We start from the raw sequence: 22,229 nt of genomic DNA on the forward strand, positions 1-22,229 counted from the left end.
CCTGTGAGTTTTGGTCTCATTTTCCACAAATATTTGGGTTGTGTGTGGTCAGCTTCAGAGGGACCTGGTGGACCCTCACGCACTGGTGGGGATAAATAAATGTACGTCCCACAGAGCTGACAAAGAAACTTGAATTATCTTCAACACAGCATCAGACTATATCTAAAAATAATTGATCTGTGTTACTTTATATTCTATTTTTTCATCATCTTTATAATCTATTAAAGAATTGGTCTGAGGTAGCCAAAGTCTGAATTCAGCCAGCAGGCCACCAAATGAACAGGCCTGTTTAAGTGTCATTTGGGAGAAAGAATAACTAAAAGCCTCAGGAAGACAAACTGAGGAGGGAGTCCTTTTCCACGGTTGACTGAAATGTAAAAACACTAACATGTTATCAAACTACAATAGCTTGACTGCCAGAAACGGCATATCCAGCCTCCTGTCACTTCGGGCTGCAGTGATTCAAATAGCACAAACTAAACTTTACCCTTTTACAAATCTGAATTAAACTAAAGAGCAACAGCAGAAGCTTTATTGGAAAACTGCCCAAAATGATATTTTCCTTATCATGGTCAAGCCCTAAGGACTCTGAAAGAAACCACTAAAAGCTAAGACATAGCTCTTGTACAAACGCCACATTAGGTTTTCTGTGCTTATGTGTAACACTGATCAGTGATGCGCTATGTAACATATATGATACATATATAAATATGTATCATTTAATCTTTTTATGTATTCACACTTTTATTAAACAGAAGTTGGGTTTTAATATTGGCTCTGTTTCTTTTTTTTTTTTTTTTTTTGAAAAAAGCTGAAAGGAAGAAGGAGCTTGAACTCGAAGACATTTAGCCTGTGAGTTTTGAATAAGAGCAGCTTCTCACCAGCGTGGCTCCCAGAGAGTCCTGCTGGTTGACCTCTTCTCCTTGTCTCAGCAGCTCCTGAATGTCTCCCAGCATCCTCCTCTCTGTGGACGCTCGTGTCTCGTTGATCATCTCCTGGGTGATGCCTGTTCAACATGAGAGCAGAACCACAATTAATCAACCAGGAGAAATACCTTCTTTCCCGACAGCCTTGGTGTATAGGTGGAGAGCTCTGATATTTGGCTTTGATGAAACTGGGGACACAGCACTCTGCCTTTGACCGACAGTGACACATGTTTTAAATTACTCTGGAAGTTTTCTATTAGCAGCGGTTTATGGTGTAGCTGAAAAGAAATGTGGCTGAAGGAAACAGGGTTTTTTTTTTTAAAGTGTTGCAGTGATGTTACAACGGCTACAAAGAGGGAAAACTCGACACCTAAAATTTAGAATATTCTGATAATTGGAAGTCTGTTTACCTTCACACACATCTTTTTGGGAAATCCGAACTTTATACATCAAACAGAATTTAGTACCTCCTTTCTATCCCATGTTGATTATGTGATGGGGATATTTTCTGTCTGGGTGTTGAAGTGGTTTTACTTTCATTTCAGCTAGGCCCAGTTTGAGCTCCGAGTGTCACGCGCACTCTAAATTCCTCCTTTAATCCATCATCCTGCTGCCACGTAAGATTCAATACAGTGGCCACCACATTTCACTGAACAGAAACTCCATTCAACAACAGTGAAAATAGCCTCTAAGCCTCTTCTATTTTCACAATATGAGGTTGGAAATACGTGTTCACTTCAGGTCTTCAAAATACATCAGATGTCGTTGATGTAAAGAAAGCTTGTGTATCGTCACAAAAATGGAACACTTTGTCATTTATTTCTTTTAGGTTAAATTTGTCTGGAAACAAAAGTCCAGTGATTGAGTATTCACAGGCGCTCCTAACTTAACACATGCATGGAATGTAATTCCCTGAAACGGCCACTCTTACCTGAAATAAATAGTGGAAGTGGACAGGTGTCACCTGACTGTGCATATTTTACTGACACCATTTCAACCCTGCAACCTTTCTCAAGGCACTAACAAATAAATGTATCCACTCATCCAGTGCCCCAGCATCCAGCCCAACATTTTAAGTCAAACGTCTGTTTCAGGATCACACTCTTGTCAGTGATTGCGCTGAAAGGTGCTGTTGCTCCTGTCAGAAGGTGACGGTCTCCCTGGTACTAACGCCACAAACGTTACCCTCTCGTTTCTGCGACTCTGCACTGATGGCCACAACTTGAAAATAAGATTCTAACTCATGGAATAGACCAAAACGGTCCTTGTCAAACTGCATCAAATGTCACATAAGTCACCACACAGGAGCCTTTCTTATTCCTGGGGCTGATGAAGCGAACACAGTCTGTGGAACAACACTAGTGTATCATTCTTAATAAGCTACGACTGTCTTATCCAACTCCATGTCTTATATGGATAATGTTTTGGTTTTTCTTTTGGGTCCGAGCTACACTTCAACTGTTGCCGTTTCCTGCTATATTTTAACCACTAGTTCACAGACACTAGTGGTGACTGCAGCTAAAAGTTCAACTGAACGAAGTGCACGAAACACCTGAGCATCGTCGACTTTAAGGTTTAAGATGGTAAGAATTATTGTCGTTTAGCACTTCCTCCTCTCAAATCATCAATGAAAAAAGTCCCACGTGCAGAGCTGGAACGAACAGATGGACAACTATCAACAAGCTCAACGTATGTTTTAAATGATTAGTGAATTTTAGCATCAAGTTGGACCTCGAAATGAGAAATCCCATCAGACATCTCCAACATAATGTTCATGTCCATCAATAGCCTGCAGTCCTGGTGATGAAAATGGTTTCTGATGAAAGTCATACACAGCAGAAAGCAATTCAAGAAGCATATGTTCCATAAGTGTCTAGAAAAGACAAGAAAATACCATTTAAGCTTCTTTTTTTCCAAACAAAGTAAGGATCTATTGTGTTAACTGGAGTTTGTCATTACTCATCTATGCCAGTTAAATTTGACTGTGCAGGAAAAAGTGCATTATCTGTGCCAGCTATGCAGTTAGTGGTTTGGCTAGTTGACTGGACTATTTCACTCTTCACTGCCAGGTAGACAGATCTCCTTATCACTGCAGCTTATCGCAGATGAACTTGGCTCTACAGGGGAGGATCAAGGTAGAGTCAGATCAGTTGATGCTGCATATTAAGTGTTGTGTGTGCATGTGTGTGTGTGTTAGAGCCACTCTGCCTGTGTGCCCCTCCCTGCAGCGTCTCTGGAGAGAGAAGTCTTATCCCCCACTACAGTGCTGAGAACATTACCAGAGCAATTAGCAGCGCTGTGCTCCCTTTGATCAGCTTAATAATCATTCTTCTCACCTACTGTACCGCTATCTGCATTCTGCAGCTCCAGTGATCCTATTGTAAGCTGAGAACCTCATTTTCAAGTGTGTGTTTTCCCTCTCCAGGCCCCCACTCTGTATGCATTTCAAATACTGGCTCACATCCAGGACACAACTCACACAATGTGGTGTGATGTGCCCAATTTGTACAGTTAAAATAAAAAAGTTATTAACTCTGCACTTGCTTCCAGTGGAGAGGTTATCATATCAGGGCTTATTTGACCTTTTATTACCCAGGGAAATGCGACACAACACTCATGATGCTCCAGCACCAGCCTGCCTACGCACAGTCCGTCATCGGCCGTTTACCATAAAGCAACCCACCAATGCACTTGGGATTTAGTGGGATACTGAAGGGTTCTCTCTCGCTTGTGCCTACTTAAGCATGCATGCAGGCTCAATCCACAGCAATCTACAGATTCACACACTTAAAAGTAAAAAAATAAATAAATACGCTTTGATAGCTAATCTGGATTTATGGTTGTGTTTATGGTCTCTCTACAGCAGCGGTAGAGACGGAACAGTCTGAATAACTCAGTGCCAGATAGACCTTAAATGTGCAACACGGGATTAAATATGGTATAAATTCTTTTGGAATTTCCTCACACTGTGTTTGTACTGTGAATACGAAGCTACATTACTCCCTGTTTAAAGAAACTATAGCATTACACTAATTGCACATGCATGAAAAGGCAGTAACTTCCTTAAGTCTCTCTTCACTTGGTCACTGCTCCTGGTCAGGAGTAAATCCAACAAATATCCAGAACCTCAAACTCATTTATTCTCTGAAAACTTTGCCATTTTAAAAATGTTGAACTACTCCCTTAAACCAACCAAATTTTAGCAACCAAGGAACACCACTGCTGCTCTCAAAGACTGAAAATCTCTGGCAGAGAGATTTTGTTGCTAGCCGTGTGCACACATGCCAGACTGCAGAAGTTACTATTTACATAAATCCTCAACAAACCCTCATATTCAGCAGCTTGTATTTTACTCCAAGCTAAACACAACTGTCCCCCCTGCTCTCACAATTCAAACACAGCATGGACTTCCCCTCCTTTGTCGCTGATGTGCACTTTTTATGTCAATGCTGATTTCCTTGAACTCTCTCTCCCCTCAAATCACACAGACTGTAAAAGTGTGCCGACTGAGGATGCAGCATGAATGCACAGTATTCTAACCTGCGTCCTGTAGCTAGAGGGAATGAAGTGTGAATATCTCAGAGCTCCCCAGAGTGTCAGTGAGGGACACCAAGTGCTGTCTGAGGTCATAACGCTGCTGCGGTCTTCTTCAGAAATCTGCTCCTGTGGCGGGTGAAGCAGAACGAGAGCCAACAGCTCCGAGCTGCAAAGCTGAATGTGATGCTGAATGTTCCCTGCTCAGTCACACTGGAGTTAAATGTGATGTAATGTTGCAAAACCATGGAATGACTATGAGAGGTTGTGATGGGTAATTAGTAGTGATGGCAAAACGAGGCTTTTTGAAGCATTGAATCATTTTGAACCATTGTGTCATAAAGTGGTTCACTACCCGAAGCTTCATTCAATTCCCTTGGGTTCTGGCGTAGTGATTGTTGCACCATACGAAGCCCTGCGAATGTGATGCATATAATAACACGATTATAACACTTATACACACACACGTATGTATGTGTGTTGTACATATGGGTTTCTAGTACCTCATTAAAGATTGATTAATTTACCCATGAAATAATAATTTCCCCTCTCCGGGTCGGGAATGAGACCCTTCCCCAAGTGGAGGAGTTCAAGTATCTCGGGGTCTTGTTCACGAGTGAGGGACGAATGGAGCGGGAGATTGGCAGGCGGATCGGTGCGCCATCAGCAGTGATGCGGGCTCTGCACCGGCCCGTCGTGGTGAAGGAGCTGAGCCAGAAGGCGAAGCTCTCGATTTACCGGTCAATCTATGTTCCTACCCTCACCTATGGTCACGAGCTGTGGGTAGTGACCGAAAGAACGAGATCGCGAATACAAGCGGCCGAAATGAGTTTCCTCCGCAGGGTGTCTGGGCTCTCCCTTAGAGATAGGGTGAGAAGCTCGGTCATCCGGGAGGGGCTCGGAGTAGAACCGCTGCTGAGCTGGAGGAAGTGGCCGGGGACAGGGACGTCTGGGTCTCTTTGCTCAAGCTGCTGCCCCCGCGACCCGATCCCCGGAGAAGCGGCAGATAATGGATGGATGGATGGAATAATAATTTAAAAACAATTTTTTAATTTTAAAAACAAAATTTTTGGTTTGTCAGTCATATTTTCTTTGGGAGTGTGCTTGGTGTAATAAAGAGGGTGCTTGTGTTACTTCAGGTGTTTTAATTCAAGAAAAGTAGTTTTTGCACAGTAGAAGGACTCAAACGGTTTCCTTTTTTTTTTTTTGAGTCAATTTCTCCAGCTTTGGAAAATACTCTGTCACAGGGAACAGAGGAGGCTGGTGTGACAAGGAAATGTTTGGGTCGAAATATTCCCACACTTTAGAACGCTTCCTCGATGGTTGCTCCATGAGAGGATAATCCAAAACTCCGAATATCAAAAAACGAGAGCCGTTCGTAACGTATAATACGTGTAGAACGGGGACATGAACCGGGGCTTCAGCCATCTTGAATACACTGAATCGCGGCAAATGTTCAAAGCTCCGCCCATCAACTCTAAGCAGTCAGCTGACTCGGTCAGAATGAAGCAGTGAAATGGTTCAAACGTCATCAGTGACGTCACATGAAGCAAGCTCCGGCCCACTGCTTCACTATAACTACCCTGTCGAGTTTGAAGCGTGCTTCGGAGCTTCGGTGTTGGAGGTAACATCATTAGTAATTAGTAATTAACTGACTAAAACTATTTGTCTGCTTTCAAGTAAACTGTAAATAGTGTATTTTTAATAAGCAAACTGTCTGATGAAGAAAAGCAAATTCATGCAAAGAAGCATGTTGTTGACTGTTACATTATTAAGTGGAGTTACCGGTTAAGCTCCTCCCCTACATCAGCATTTTAACAGCTTTATATTCTATACCAATTAGTGTTTTCCTTGTACTGGGACATACTTGTACTTATTTGGACATGTACATTATACTTGAACTAACTACAGCAGATCAACACCCGCCTGCCACAAAAATAAAATCACTAACATGTGACGTTACTTTACTTGATTTTATCATCTTTTTACAAAACGACTGTTGGAAAGCTTTGGTTTCTGGTGCCAATGTGGATTTTACTTTGGCAAGTACCACCCCTATAAACACTGATGCAGACTGCATGGACAATTGTACTGTTATGGCACTCTCTGACAGAAGAAAACCCCCAAAGAGCAGGACGATATGCCCCACCACTCGTATAAACTGCTCAGAAAAGCCTAAGATAAACACAAAAGAGCCCTTGACAGTGACCTGGCCTCTAAACTCCCAAGAGATTCGCCAGTGTGAGAATCTATGGGATGCAGCTTGACAACCTACAGAAAAGCCCTCCTGCAACACACAGCAACAGAAGTGACGTCCCGGTGCCAGACACCACAGGATACATCAGTGGTTCTTGTTTGACAGGATTTATGTTTTCTAAATGAAGCTACCGAATGACTGTGTTTTAATCCAATCTATAGGGAAAAACAATAGCTTGTTCAATTATTTAGGGATGATGAATTCTAAAAGGGTACATTTTCATTTCAGCAAGAAAAACAGAAAGGTGTTGGCCTGAAATTAAAGGCTGCTTTTGTTAACTTCAGTAAGAGAGGAAAGGTAAGTGTTTAGATGAGAAATCTGCAACCGTTATCACACTGTCACTTTTAAAGAAAGCCAATATCACTGTGCATGGAGAAGTAATGTTATCTCCCTTATTCAGTATAACCATCTGCAAACTTAATCAGGAAAGCACAAAAATGTTGTACGCCAGTGTCTGCAGCTGGTTAGTCATCTCTTTAAACGTTAATGCTCTACCTCTGTTGGCCATGGCCGTCTCAATGATGTCCAGTGTCGGGTCGTCCTCACACAGGTCGTAGGGCATGTTCCCGTCAGAGTTGACTCCCAGCAGATCTGCACCGCTGCGACAAGCAGATGAATAATTAAACAAACATGTAATATTAATTTTCAAAGGTTAATATATTGCCTAAAAGTGCAACATTAATGGCTAATGTGCAGACCACACGGGGAAAAGAGTTTAATGCATTATGCATGGCTTCATGAGTGATAAATGTACTCCAAATGTCAAAATGACTGAGAAAAAACTTTAATCATCATATTCAAAGAGGTCTGAGCAGTTTAAGACAAAAAAAAGGTCTGAAAACTGCTGATGTATACCCACAAGACTTCTTCATTTTTCAGTCGTTTTAATCTATCATCTAGCACGAATGGTTTCACAAGTCCTGCATATCAACCGATGGCGGCAATGTAGTTTGTGTTGGCACGAGCTACAATTCAGTTCTCTGTGTTAAAAGCTAGAAACAACGTGTGCAGACACATACATCATGTCCATTTGTCTTCATTACCTTTTAGCGTGTATATGTGCTTAGCGACTATATCTTCATTAGGATGCAATTAAAACCGAATAAAACATGTGAAATTAAATCCTAACTGAAAATGTCACAAAGTGTAATTATCCTACATTTTTGCTGTTGTGTCATAGCTGGAGCCTGGGTCAGTGTTACAGAATTGTTAAAAAACATTTGCAGCATAAAGATGGAAGATAAACGTGTTCATTGTTTCAGATTTACACATCACTGAATAAGTGGAGGACAGAAGCATTCCCACCATGGCTTCCAGCCATTGTTTTTGTGTTTTATTTGTCATCCATTACCATGTTGTATGTTTTATTTTTCCCCTTACTCTGGCTATTAACGCGGGACAGCAATTTCCTTAACTGCTAGGTAAATTATCGTCCATTTTAGCAACTCCAGGTTTCATCTGCTGTTGTTTTTGGAACAGAAAATCCTAATTTCTGTTGCCCGGAACTCAATTACAAAACAATTTTAAGCTCCTCCAAATTGCTGTCTGTGGCAGACTGTTGCATTTGAATATTTGTCGTCCCACCCCTCGATCTGCTTTCGGCCATCATCAATCGCACATGTTCGGCTGATCCGGATCACACTTTTAACTTTAAATTGATGCAGAATGTGTTGATAAACTAATTTAGTTTAAGCCTTCTGAGTATTCATCTGTGGTAACTCAAAGTTCATGTTGCTCTGATCAATAAACTTGAAGCAATCAATCACCTGTTGAGATAAATCAATCATACCCCGGTGCACCTCATCTTTGTTGCAGGCTCCATTTCATCCATGCACACATTGTATTTAAACCGAGAGGCAGCACCATCGCTCTTTTTTTTCTGCACTTTTAGCCTGTTTTTGGCTATTAGTGTTATTACCATCATTCCAACCCCACAGCCCTTTTCTTACATCAGCATGGAAATTTTCCACAGATGTTCTGGAGGAAGTGGGATGTAAGAACGCATACGTCCGCAACATTTGCTCCAGGCTTATTTCATAATTTTCCAGCCAGCTGGAAATGTAGAAATGAATCTTCCAGACTTTTTATTGAGAGTGAGTGTGCGTGCTTGTAATAGTTGCTGCTTTGTACTCTTTTTGTGCTGACCTGTGCGCTGTTTGGCCTCCTCTGTGCTCTACCCAGACGCACCTCCCTAACATTTTCAGTTGGAGGAGCACATCTCCAGCACAGAGGTTCCCACTGTGAAGTGCACGTGTGAACAGTAACTGCGGAGATGCTTCAAACCAAACTGAAAAGTTTTTGAGAATGTGAATTTCAGTTTAGAAATTCACTTGAAACCCATTAAGACCAGAAGCACCTTCTCAAGGTAGGAACTCTTGACAAATGTATATAACTTTTGTTTGAATGTGTTGATTCAAAGCCTGATCAGTTAATCAATAAAAAAAACACTTTTTATCTGACAAAATGTGAAGCTTGATCATAGTTCTGTGACCAAATGGGAAGATTGTCTGTGTTGATAATAACATCCAATCTGGCATGTTAAATCTATGTTAACAAAAGTGCTCTAAAAAACAGACACTTTTTTCCAAAGAGGAGACACTTTGATTTCTGTTTTGAAGTCAGTTTGAAGGTGCAATGCGTCACTGTAAAAACCTGTTTATTGTTTATTGATAAAAATAACCCTAACCCGAAAAAATAAAAATCAGAGATCTCAGCGTAATCTCTAAATTTGCCATCATCCAGTTTAATATTTCTGTGATTATCAAAGACATTTTTTTCAGATGAACTGATTTCAAAGTGAAGTATATTTCCGTTCTCATGGCAACATATTCGGACATTGGTGGAACTTTCTTTTTTTAAATGAAAATAATGACCACACTGCTGGGATGTCAGGTGTAGCATGTGCGTGACTTACTGCGTAATCAGTATCTTGACGAGTCCTGCGTGGCCGCAGGTAGCTGCAGCGTGCAGCGGCGTCCATAGTTCATTGTCCTGAGCGTTTACGCTGGCTCCTCGGTCCAGCAGGATCTTCACCATCTCTTCATAGTTGTCTATACAACACTGTGTGGAGACAGAAGGGTAAGGAGGATAAGATTAGACCCGGTTTGTCTTGGATGAATAATTCTAATCATGGAAAGAAAGACACAAGGCTGAAAACTGAGAGGGTGTGTAGGAAGAAGGCGACAGTAAGATGAATGAAGAAACATCTGTTATAAGCCACTGTTTTTAATTCAGTCATCACTTAACGTGCCAAACTGAAATGGTGTCTCTTCTGTTTGGAGAGAAGACACGCTTGCTGAAAAAGAGCTCTTTGTGTAATTCATTCTGTGAGTACTCAGCTGTGCTACACTGATGCTGTAGCGCCATCGCCTTAATCAGTGCACCAAGGAAATTGAAAGAAACTAATTTGTCACCGACAGCACAGACTAACAAGAAGTCCACAGAGTAGTCAGGATGTATCTCTTCAGAAGCCTTTTAGGAGCATATTGTAGGCTGCAAAGCTGAGAACACATTAAGCCAATTTGGACCCAGTCTTTCTGACACATCAGCCATTGTGTGGGCCGCTTCCTGGATCTGAGACAAAGCTGGAAATGCACCCATAACTCACACCCATCCACAGAGAGGGACGAAGGCTGAGAGAGGAGAATGTATTTTCCTCGTTAAACTGGGTGTGATTATAGGGTGGAGAGATAGAGAGGAGAATTTTCCATGAAAACCATCCTCCGATCTGGCTGCTGCAGCACTTTCTTCATCAGAGCCAGTCAGAGTGATAATAGCACTGCCGTGCAACTAAACCAAAACAGACGGTGAGAAAAACAACAGAGCAAGAGACTGCAAAGTGCAGAGAGGAAGGATGGGATTACTGTCAGTGTTCAGATATAATCAGAACACTGAAGGATTCAAAGCAAAGCTTTGTTTTCTGAGAAGAGCCTCCGTTATCATCACAGCTGGTAATGCTGCGTGTTTAAATCCGGTTCATGACATCTTTCATCAAAGCCCCACATTACTCTAGTCTAAAACAATCCAAAGAAAAATAAAACCCAGAAACGTCACCGTGTTTCTATGAGAGAGCATCTTCTCTCCGTCTCTTTTCTCAGTGTGATCTCTACAATCTCAGAGCTGAGCATCTCTTCCTCTTCTGAGAAAACGCTGATGAGCCCATTATAAAGCCAGAAAGTGAAACAATGAGTGGGAAATAAAAAAAAAAAAAAGATTGTCAGTAAATAGAAACAAAACACAGATAACAGGAAATATAAATGCACCCTGTTTGTAAACCGCTTATCCTGCTTCCAGGAAGCAGAGGAGGCCGGGGGAACTTGATTGCACCTCTGATTACCACCCAGACTTATCAAAGTATGCTTCGACTTTTATGCGATTATAGCATTGTTTAAATAACATACCTCTACTTATTTATTCCACCGTTTCCAAAAGAAAACATAATAAATGTGAGGATTTTCTGCTCTTCCCTCTTTCTCGTCATTGAGAAACACCCATCCAAGTCCCATATGACCCATTTATTTAATATGTTGTTGGAAGCAAATGTAAAAATTATCAGACATTTGACCAGTTTTATGTGAATAAACCAGGCTGCATGGTGTCGCCAGACGGTGGCTGTATAGGCCACATTGCTTGTGGTTGTAGCTCAGTCCAAGAAGTAGTCGTCCTAAGCACAGGCTAGGAAGAGGAAAATGGAGAATACTCTTCTTCTGGAATGACTTTTATCTCTAGGAATATTTGGAATACTTATTCATATCTAGAAAAATGTCAGTCAGCTGGTGAGTCATGTCATTTTAATCTTTGCAAGGTGAGATGCGATTACTGGATATTTTTTCTTTTCTTTTTCATTCCTTACGCTTCGATGATACGTTTCCCAGTCACATCCTCTAAATACAAGTCAAAAACTGCAATTAAACCCGGCTTATGACGGCACTGTAACCTGTGCGCACGCAAACAGAAGCTGGCGTAAACCAGGTGAGTAATCCTGAAAACAGGCTGCCCTTTCCTTACACGTTGGAACATTCTCATATAAGCCTGGACTCCTTTCAGAGAGAGGAAGGTGTTTTTTAGTATTTTTCCTTTTTCGTGGTATTGTATGGAAGATGAGTTAAAGTGCAATCTCTGTGTGAGATCAGGGCAGACGATAATGCAAACAGTGGCACAAAGATGAATAGAAACAAACTAGATAAGCGAGGCAGAGAGCGATTATTTTTCAGCATCCTGTAAGATCTATTATCTCGAGTCCCTGCTCTCCAGTGATTTTACATCCGTTATCACGATTTGGATACTTCATATTTTCAACACAACAAAACACACCTTCAATGCGTGCGTTTGGAACAGTTTGTTTTCAGGATCAGTGTCTAATGTGTCCAACTCACACAAAGTGCAGTTTTGATATGATCTGTTGCCTCAGACTGTCGCCCTCTACTCTGAGGACTCGATTCTTCTGGCTTTAAAACACAATCTCCACCTCCGTCCTTCATCACCTGTTCTCCATCTCAGACTGAGGCCGCACTGACATCAGCAGAGTCGTGGCCGTTTGCATTCCTTGCAGTTTTGTAGCTTTGACTTACAAGGCCACTCAGATAAGGCGGCGTATGGTGAAGGAGTCCATGAATTCATATACAACATCAGAGAGAAAATGAAAATCGCAGACAGATAAGAGGAAAGCATGCGCTGACTGAAAACACGACTGGCTGAGGAACACATCCTGCGAGTCAGTCTTTAGCAGAAGTGTGAATGAAGGGTTTTTGGAAATAACCAGGTTCTGGTCTACGATGAAAAGTTTTAGTATCATTTTTCAGAGAAAAAAAACAATGAAGAATTTCTTTTCAAAAAATCTGAAAGCCTCGTTTCTTACACCTTACTGAAACACCACTGAAATAAGTTGGTTGTTGCTGCTAATTGACAGCTGATTCTCCCCCGGAGGAAAGTAACGTGACCATCAGAGATTTGTAGGCCGAGTAAGGAACTACACTACATTAAAGGGGGCAAGAAAAAACTGTTTTAAGCAACAAAAAACACATCAGTGCATTAAGGGTCTTCTTTTTTTGTTTTTCGGGAGCTTCAGCCTTGCTCAGCTCGTCTGCTGTTGTTAACCAAACTTAAAGGTACTGTTTTACTAAAAACTAAAAGTCACTAAAAAGGTTTCCTCAGACTGAATTAGACAGAAAGAGAGCACGCACTTGGGTTCTTGTGTGTGGCTTATTCTCACTGCAAAAAGCGTTCAGTTGGGAGATTCGGAGACTTTCCTATATGCACTTCGTCTTTGAAGCCCAGATGCACAGATTTTTTGTTGAGATCAAAGTTGCCGACTGTACGGCCCACGCTAAAGCCTTCAGCTCGTCTCTCTCTCTCTAGTCCATTTTAGATTCTGTGATCTATTCAAGATGGTGTTTACTCTAACATCGGTCATAGAAATTAACAGTGAGGATGCAGGAAAGCTTTTCCTTTGAAGACTTTTCAGCGGTGCTTTTTACTAATCTTATGAGTTGTTCTTTTGGGAACTATTATTGGTTTTCCAGATTTGAACTTGACCTCCGTGTGCCGTTTCTTAATTACATCACTAACTACGGATACAGTTTTCTTTTTTGTCTGTCTGGGCATAGATTCTTTTTATTTGCAGTGAGCTATGCAGCTCCTCAGAGGATCCCATGTCTGCAGATTGTTGGAATCAGAATTAAAAAAAAAAGCCTTACAATCTGAATTAATTGGCCTTTCCCATCAAGGCCTGTGAACTAACAATAGTTTTTTTCTAGAGCTCAAACAAAAATATTACAGTAATTTTACCAAATATTTTGATAAGTATGTTTAATCCTAGACTTCAAAGCTTTTGGAGATCAGTTGGCTAAACATTTGCGTGTTTCTGCATAGTGTGACACGTTTTAAACGAGGACGTTTCCTGCCAATGATAAACAGATTGAGCAGGAAGGCACCAACTGTCTTTATGGTCTCTGTACAAAGCAGCCAGAAGCAGAAGTGGTGTTTTATAAATGTCAACAATTTCCGGTGTTAATAGTAGAAAAGAAAACGGAAGACTTAGAAGCACGAGTCACACATTTCCATAATCTAACATCTGTGTGTGCGTGTATGGAGGTATCGAACTGGTCATTTTTATACTCGATAGGTGGTGATTGAAAAGCTCCAAGTTATAATTCAGCCTAAAAAGCCTTGTAAAGTCAACAAAAACACAACTCTTAAAAGATAAAGTTAACTTTCAAGGCTTCGGCTTCAGCTTGAAGCAGTTACATGACAGATGTCATCAAAAATACCTACGAGGCTGCTACCCACACACGAGCAAACAACTGGACTGATTGCCTTCTGAATAAACCCACATACTCCAGCCCACCTGCTAGCTAAATGCCTGGCTTATCTCTTAGCTTTTCTGCAGGAGGAGAAATAAAACGTATTTGCATCCACAAGCTAAGTAGTCACTAAACTAAGAACAATGAAGCGAGAAAATAATGTGCCATTCATGAAAAGTATTTACACAAGGATGGGAGTGTAGCTCAAACAAAGGCCAAGATTATCATTGTGTGGCTGCAGAACAACAGCAACAGTCTTGCCGGGAACTGTCAGTGGGCTGAGAGGACTGTGAATTGGGCTGAGGAGCAGAGTGATGAGGAAATAAGGCTGACATTTCCAATTTTGAATGACTGAAATTTGATCTGGGCCACTGCCAAGAGGGCTATTGGCGACAAAGATGGCTCTAAAAATGAAATACTGAGGGGTTAAGTGAGAAAGAGCAGGACCGAGCGGATGAGAGTGCAGCTGAGACTGCCGGAGATGAGAGCTTAAATGGGCTCTAAATTTTAGCAGAGCTGAACAAACTAATGCAAATCATCAAGAGAGGTGGGAGCTGCATCTGAAGTCATCTGTTAGGACTTGGACCTAAAGACTAAAAAGCTAAATGTACTGAACGTGGAGCCCATTTAAACCCGTTACATGCTGTTTCTTCTCTTTTTCTGTCTGACAAGGCGTCAACATAATAAAATATCTCTGAAGTAGGTCTGAGTCCTCAAAAGATGACGTAATGAAGCGCTGAATGACTAATGAACACTGCAACTACACAGCAATGCAGACCCACATCTTCACAGCCCGACACGATCAAATCCTGCACATGATCATGAAAGGGTGAGTACCTGGGATATCCGTCACCTCAGAATAAATATTTAAGCAGTTAAAATCACTGAAGTAGATATTCTTAAATGCGACTCCAGAACTCTGCTGATGCTCAGGGTCATAGTGCCCGCTCAGCAAAACGCAAGATATCACCGCTATGTGTCTCGCCAAAATATGGAACCGCTCAAGGAAAAGAAAAACCCAAACTATCTCTGGGCACGTATCTCTCTGACTAAACCAAATCTGAATTCAACACCCATGAGAAAAGTTACTGCAACATTCGATTAAAAAAAAAAAATAAATAAAAAATTGGCTCCTACTTGAATTTATAGTTTATAGCTGGTTTCGATCTGATGTTTGCACTGCTATGAACAACATTTGTTTTCGCTCACATGCGTTTCCACCATCCTCTTAAATTGTTCTTTTTTCCCTACCTACTACTCAGAAAATCCTACACAGCGACGGCACAAAAGCAGGTTTCTGTGTTGTTGTTTTTTTACGTTTCACATATTTGACACCACTAAAATCGGACGGGAGTCATCTTGGAGCCAGACCAGCTGGTGATCGGGGACAAAGGGCCTTTGTCAGAGCAGTAACCGACAACGGTCTATAGGTACCATTCAGACCACAGAAACATCTTCACAGTTCTCATAACTACAGGAAGCGGGGCCCCTTCTTGTTTTTGACAGCAGATCTTAGAACTGCTCCCACAGAGCTGCCTAGCATGAAAACAACCATTTGTAAAGTAGCTGTATGGTCCAGATAATGGAAACGTACGGTAGCGGGTAAAAAGTCCCTCATGTAAGGACAAGTTCACAACGTTAGCATCTAAAAATGTAAACATAACACAGATGAACAGAAGGACAGTGAGGTCTATATACTCTTCTATGACCAACCAAACCAACTGGCTGTTTCGTCACTCCAATGTTTCACTCCAATCTCAAACAAGAGAAAAAAAACCCTTGAAGGTACAGTAGGTTGTTTATTCAGGAAGATTCCTGGTCCCCAAAACCCTCTGAGAGCCCTTGAAACCTTTTGGCCCAAGCGTACCTTGTGACTGAGACCCAGAGTTCCTCTGTCATGAAGAGGAACCATCACCAATTAGTGCTCCATGGTAACGTGACCAGACAGAGGACATTCATACAATACATTGACAGCAGCTGTGGGGATGTTTTTCTGTGACAGGGACTGGAAAACTAAGGGGAAAGATGGATGAGTGAATGAGTGAAGAGCCTTTCCAGCTTGGTGAGTACATAGAGTCCTTTTTCAGCCCACTAATCAGGGCATTTCAGGTGTGCTTCGAAAAAATTCATTACTGGACATATTGCTTCGACAGCCATCCTATCATCACAACTGAAGCAATCATACATACTTGTAGCAGTGAGTCAAAAATATATAATATATTCTGAGGTGTGTTTTTATATGTGTGTGATCATGTGTGTGTTGTGGATCATAGAGAGACTCTGCAAGCATCTGTTGATTAGTGTCCTGTATCAGAAAGACCAGGCCTGGGCAGATAGAGAAACACCACCACCGTCTTTCTTCATTTATATCACCTTCTGCTGTGACAGGCATTTGTGTGGTCAGGTGTTTACTCATATTGTGGGGACCCTTCAATTGTTTACATGGGCAGGTAGACTGTAGAGAACCGAAAACAAGGTTGGAGTGAATACAAGTCCTCTGAAGTCACAGATATACGCCTGAATCTATGCAGTGTTTGTTAAAAGGCAGAGGTGAAAAGGTTCCCCTCTTCAACACACCGTGCCGGCTGACCATCCAAACAGAAAATTATCTTCAAAGGTCATTCTGATCTGTTGGCAAACGCCTGTGTTTAAAACACCAGCCACACGGGTGGGCACTGATGGACTTCAATTTTCTCTTCCTCTGATCATACTGAGGCTGCTGCCGCCCAGCAGGAAACTGAGTATTAGGCTTTGAACAGCCAAGAGGAAAATGGAGATGGCCGTGTTAGCTGAAGCGGAGTGAAAAGATGGATAGTGAGAGGGCAGAGAGGAAGATACCCAAATGTTAAGAGAGGAGGAAGAAGGGCTGGACACCAAAGAACCCAAAGTTAGAAATTGCCTTAAATCACTTAGAAATCTTAAAGACAAAGTGCCATCCTTAACATTAAAATGAGACTTTCAAAGACAGAAAAACAAGTAGTTTTTTTGACATTTCAGTTTAACATTATAAGTATCTTCATGGACAGCTAACAACATCACACAAGGTAAAAATGTTCTCTCCAGCCGCCATCTTATTGAGCTCAGGGTCTGAGTAATAGCTGGTGCAGACAGTCGTGTCACTTCAGCTGGATTAAAGGAAAAAAGGAGATTCTTTCCTGGCTAGACGTCTCATGATGATAAATGTGAGCAAAGAACAGATGCATCTCTTCAAAGGCTTAGTGATTTGTGACCAAATGAAACGTGCAATGATCCCCTGTTTACACGCAGTTTCAGGTGAAAAGAGACGGAAGCTTTGGTGTAATTGTGCCTGGTGAGGTGGGTATAGTCTCAATTTTCTTATTTTTAAGCTGCCAGTCCCGCAAAGACATAAAGAGTAACACTGTGAATTCTCAGTCGTATTTAATTGATCCAGAAATCTCCTTGCTCGACATTGTGGAGTAAGGATCAGCCCTACATCTCATGCACTAACCTAACCAACCCGTTCAACTAAAGTAACTATCACTAGCCGGCGAAAGGAATAGACAGGCGGGACATCTGCATGTCTTTCGAGGAAAATAAATATTCACTTGCAGCACACGAGTAAATGTGATGGACATAAGAAGAGGTTAAGAGGTGGGCAAACTCTATGATGACTGAAAAATGAGTGGGTATACCCAGCCCTACGCCACTGCTCTGATTATAATGTCACTTTTTCTAATTGTAATTTTTCTAATTAGCAAGTGAAATTGGTCTGATATCCTCCATCAATTTCCTACATAAAAATAGACTAATTTCCCTCCCAATACTGAACTCATTTCTTAACCATTAAAAAAAAAAAAAAACATGATTCATGAAAAGAAATTGTGAACAAGGAAAGACAAACCTAGTTTGTGACCAAATTAAATGTGTATCGATCCGCTGTTTACACCCTTAAAGCAGTTTTAGGGTGAAAAGAGATCGAAGCTCTGAGTAAGACAGTGATGATTTTAGTTAGAAAGTGGAAATAGGTTTTGGCGTCCTGCATCAAAACGGACTAACTTGCAGGAACAATGCTGAACTAATTTAAAACCATTGTTCGAAAACATTGACACTGGCTTTCTGCTCAAGGCCTCTAATTCTGAAGCCGGCAAATTAATCTGTAAATGATTCAATTGTGTTTTAACAAAGGCAGAGATAGTGATGGCAAAGTTGGACTTTTATCATTTGAACAAGCTGAAAACAAAGAAATTTACTGTGTAGCTCAATTCAATTTGAAAAAATCTTCTTCTTTACTGTCCATTGTCTTCTTTATATTACTAAGAAACCCCAAACAGTTTGATTAGCAGGAAAAAAAAACTACGATTTTATTTTCAAATGTGAACAGTGCTTTCACTCGAGGCCCTTTTCGGTTTCCCAAGCAATTTTATGGTTCACTGCATTCCTCAAAGCAACATCAGAACATGACCACAAAAAGAAGATCAAACTGCAAACCGTGGGATTATACGTTCTTCTTGTGACAATTTAAGACAAGATGCGGACATCAATTTTCCATCACAGTGCCAGTTTCAAAGGGAAATAGAGGCTGTAATATGTAGTCTTTGACCGAAGTCACTGAAAGACATAAGAGAGGCTCTGAGACTGATAAGCTTACCTGATGCAGAGCGGTGAGACCGTCTTCGTTGCAGAGGTCTGGACTCACATTGTTCCTCAGCAGGTAACGCACTGATGGGGAAAAAGGGACAAAGAAGCATAAATAAAGACTGACCTTAGTGGGACTTCTGCTTTGTCTTACTGCACTAGCACTAACAGATCCATTTCGTTGCCAGTAATAGAAAGATAGGTGTTCACTGTCCCCACTTGCTATATATATATATATATATAAATATATATAAAAATAAAAAAGAGAAAGAAGTTGCAGCTGCGCCAAACAAAACAATAAAAGTGAGACAAAATAATAAGACCCCATAAATCTCTAGTCTTCTCATTACTCACACGGCTTGCATGTGCCTCAGCTTAACCTATTGTTACCTGACAACGTCACTAATCAATTTGCAATCCATTAATCATAGCACATTATCGAGGCACGTCTCTGAGGGGACTCCAATCTCTCAAATTATCAGCCCAGCCAGGATGTTACCTAACTGACCTTGGAAATATGGATGAACAGATGAGGGATTGAGGGGAGAGGCAGGGAGGGCTGGGGATGGAGGATGATGTAATGATGCTGAGGATTACCATTTGTTTGCCTGTCAGACTGAAAAGATAAACCCTCCCACCTAGACCCTTATTCCCAAGATCAGTTCTGTCGCTCTGCATACAGGACAGCTGCCCGACTGCTAAAGCTGTCGACATGAGCAGGAAGTGGAGTTGACACGTCAGGCTCCTGTCCGTGTCATTATTATCCTGCGTTTTTGCCAGCGCAGTCATCTGCTTTCATTTCAGAGACACAAAAAAATAAATTGAATAGAGTGAGTGGACAACTCAGGTTATGACACAGAACGCTGACAGAGGGATGAGAGATCTGTAACGATAATTATCACATCTGTCTCACTGAAGCGGTCTTTAACACATCAGTGAGAAATGTGCATGTGCACACTATCAAAGATGCATTAGCAAATTACATGATATATAGAGATTATTTTGGGGTTTTTTACAAATACATTGGAATAATTTTAGTAAATTGAAAAGAGTTAAGCAGAAAAACCTTGTCTGATTAGTTCCTCTGATGGAGAAAAAGAATGGCAATCAATTCATCTCAATCAACCATCTCTAAACAGAGATGGTAACAGGCCTTTCAGATCAACCCGTCAACATCTCTCCCCGGGTGGTCGCACCGCCTAGCGTGCCCTCGATTCATGTGACTAAAACCTTTCACAAGGTGGCCCGAGGGATGTTTGAGTGGATCGGTGCCACAACTGACCTCAGTGACTCTCAGGGTGCGAATATCCGCTCAGGAGTCCCAGGAACTCCCCACTAATCAGAGCTGACAAGGCCTCAGCGATGAGCAGGGAAACCTCTTCAAGAACTAAATACGAAGTACTGCTGATCTCTTTGAAAAGTGTGTCAAATCAGAAATAACTAGCCATGGTCGTTCTTGTGTTGTTGCAAAACAATGAAAACTGTGCTTTAAGAGTGTTGCAGACATTTTTCAGTGGGATGATCCTCTTAAAAACGGCCAGTTTAAGTTGATTTGATACTTTTAAAATACATTTTATTATTCTTGGACCTTTCAAAGAAGGGTTTTATATGATCAGCGTTTTTTATTGATCAATGGTGATCATAGTATCTGAAATTATCTTAAGTTTAAGTGCATTTTTATCATTGATCTCATTAAAAGATTTGAGAGAATCAAGTTGAATAATGTATATTAAACAAAGAAAAAGATATTTACAATGTAATTTTGCTTTGAAATTAGATCAAAAAGTATGAAGTTTGCTGCTATAGTTAAGTGTCACTAAAAACCACCAGAAATGAAAGGGACTCAGATACCTTTATTGCTCATTTGATTTTTATTATGGAAATCTTCAGATCGTCTGTATTCACACCCAGCACATTGTGCTTTACGGCATGATGACTGGGTATAGTAACAGTTTTCATCAACGGAAGTAAAAAGAAGCTGAGATAGACAGCTCCTCACCTCTTCTTATCATCTCATAAGAACAAGGCAGCCTGTGTGTTGCCTGAGAGAAGAAAACAAACAAAGAAACAAGAGAAACACCAGCTCCTCCTGATTGTAAAGTATCATTGCTGTGGAGAATCACTGAAGCTGTTAACACATTCACCTGGGTTGAAATCAAATTGAAATCAAGTCCAATTTGTAAAATAAAGTCAACAGCAGATGGGGAGCAGGCTCTCGGGGAAGAGCTGCACCAGGCATTTTTTGGGCAGAAATCTCACACGAGTGAAAAGCAGGTGTAATTCTCACAAGAGAGCACGTGGTGTGAAATATATTTTCAGAGCTCATGAAGAAAAGAAAATCTCACATCAGATGTAAGGAGAAGAGTCGACTGCAGCACAGAGAGAAACGCACTCAGGGTGGTACTGCGAGAGACACGTGGGACTACGTCAGATAACTATCAGACACCATCTCTGCAGTGCTGTGCTGTGCATGAACAATGAACAGCCTGCTTTGTAAACAGCAACTCTCAGGGGACGGAGGGGACGGTACTAACATCTCCTCAATGATTTTACTGCCACTGGGTTTAGAGGAGTCATGTTTAGCTGCCCCTTGAGAATATAAGCGCATTTAAATATTTTAAAGCTTCCTTTTGGATGAACCTTATATAGGAGGATGCTTCATGCACAATCAGTTAATAAGAAACCCTTCAATATTAATTTTCTTTAAATCAAAGCATACATCAGATACATAATCTAGACAGAGCTCTTGATGTGCTTTATGGTCATATTCAGAGCCACTGCTGAAAGCGTGGTCTGAATTATTGTTGCATAATCATGTTTTTTAATTCACGACGACACAGTTAAGCTGCTAAATAGCTTAAGCATCGAGCTCGCAAAAGTAATAAATTAAATGGTGAATCGATGCTTTCAGGCCTGAACGTGGAAAACGATGACATAAGGACAAAAGCCAAGGCCAGACGAACTTTATTTGTAAAAGGAAAATCCCAGAAATGAAGCAAAAATGCAGTTAGAAATGCACATTTGTAAAATCCATTTTAGATCCAATCAGAGAGATTATTTCATCTTAAGAAATGAGCTGATTATAAAAAGCCTCTAATCTACACAATCTCCTGTTGCAGCTTTACATTTAGCTGGTTATTTATTCATTGTAGCAGATTAAAAAGATTATCTTTACTTCCATTTTTCTTTTTTTATACTATAATTTACTCTGACGGTGGCTCAGGTTCCCAATAACTGGCAAGTATTGGCTGGTTCAATCCGTCTCTGCTCCTGTCCACATCTTGATCTGCCCTTGGGCAAGAAACCCAACCGCAGACGGCAGTTCCATCATCGGCATTATTAAAGCATTTGTAAATCTCTGAGGTAAAAGACACTATAAGTGCATTTATTATTTACTGCTTCCTCGAGTCCCAGCTTGGATGTGATGAATTTAAGCCCGACACAGGGACGTTCCACGAGGGCATGAAACAATTCTTTGTTCAACCGTTAAACTTGACATTCATCTTTTTCTCTCCTCTCACACAGATTTCTGCCACAGTCGAGCAAACACGCTGAAAACATTTTACTGCAAAGATAACAGAGTCAGACAGAAACTTGGAACCATACAAACCAAGT

At 41.1% G+C, this 22,229-nt stretch overlaps 1 protein-coding gene and 1 long non-coding RNA gene across 6 annotated transcripts in view; one reads left to right on the forward strand and one right to left on the reverse strand.

Annotated features, from left to right (window-relative positions):
- Nucleotides 1–22,229, forward strand: part of LOC142377400 (uncharacterized) — a 119,954-nt gene that overhangs the window by 65,458 nt on the left and 32,267 nt on the right. For 2 of the 4 annotated variants that reach the window (XR_012769512.1, XR_012769509.1), the window contains one exon: nucleotides 812–852. The exons of 1 other annotated variant lie outside the window; for it this stretch is intronic. This is a non-coding gene — a long non-coding RNA (uncharacterized LOC142377400). Of the gene's footprint in view, nucleotides 1–811; nucleotides 853–935; nucleotides 2,058–22,229 lie in introns of those variants that run through there. One more of the 4 variants, XR_012769511.1, reaches the window with a different exon arrangement.
- ppp1r16b (protein phosphatase 1, regulatory subunit 16B) overlaps nucleotides 1–22,229 on the reverse strand; it is an 86,399-nt gene that overhangs the window by 10,025 nt on the left and 54,145 nt on the right. For both annotated transcript variants that reach the window (XM_075461478.1, XM_075461479.1), the window contains 4 exons: nucleotides 18,628–18,698; nucleotides 9,632–9,777; nucleotides 7,213–7,316; nucleotides 882–1,006 (listed from right to left, as the gene is read on the reverse strand). In XM_075461478.1, coding sequence (XP_075317593.1) covers nucleotides 882–1,006; nucleotides 7,213–7,316; nucleotides 9,632–9,777; nucleotides 18,628–18,698 — 446 coding nt within the window. The remainder of the gene's footprint in view (nucleotides 1–881; nucleotides 1,007–7,212; nucleotides 7,317–9,631; nucleotides 9,778–18,627; nucleotides 18,699–22,229) is intronic.

This window comes from Odontesthes bonariensis, chromosome 3 (genome assembly GCF_027942865.1).
Source record: "Odontesthes bonariensis isolate fOdoBon6 chromosome 3, fOdoBon6.hap1, whole genome shotgun sequence".
NCBI lineage: Eukaryota > Metazoa > Chordata > Actinopteri > Atheriniformes > Atherinopsidae > Odontesthes > Odontesthes bonariensis.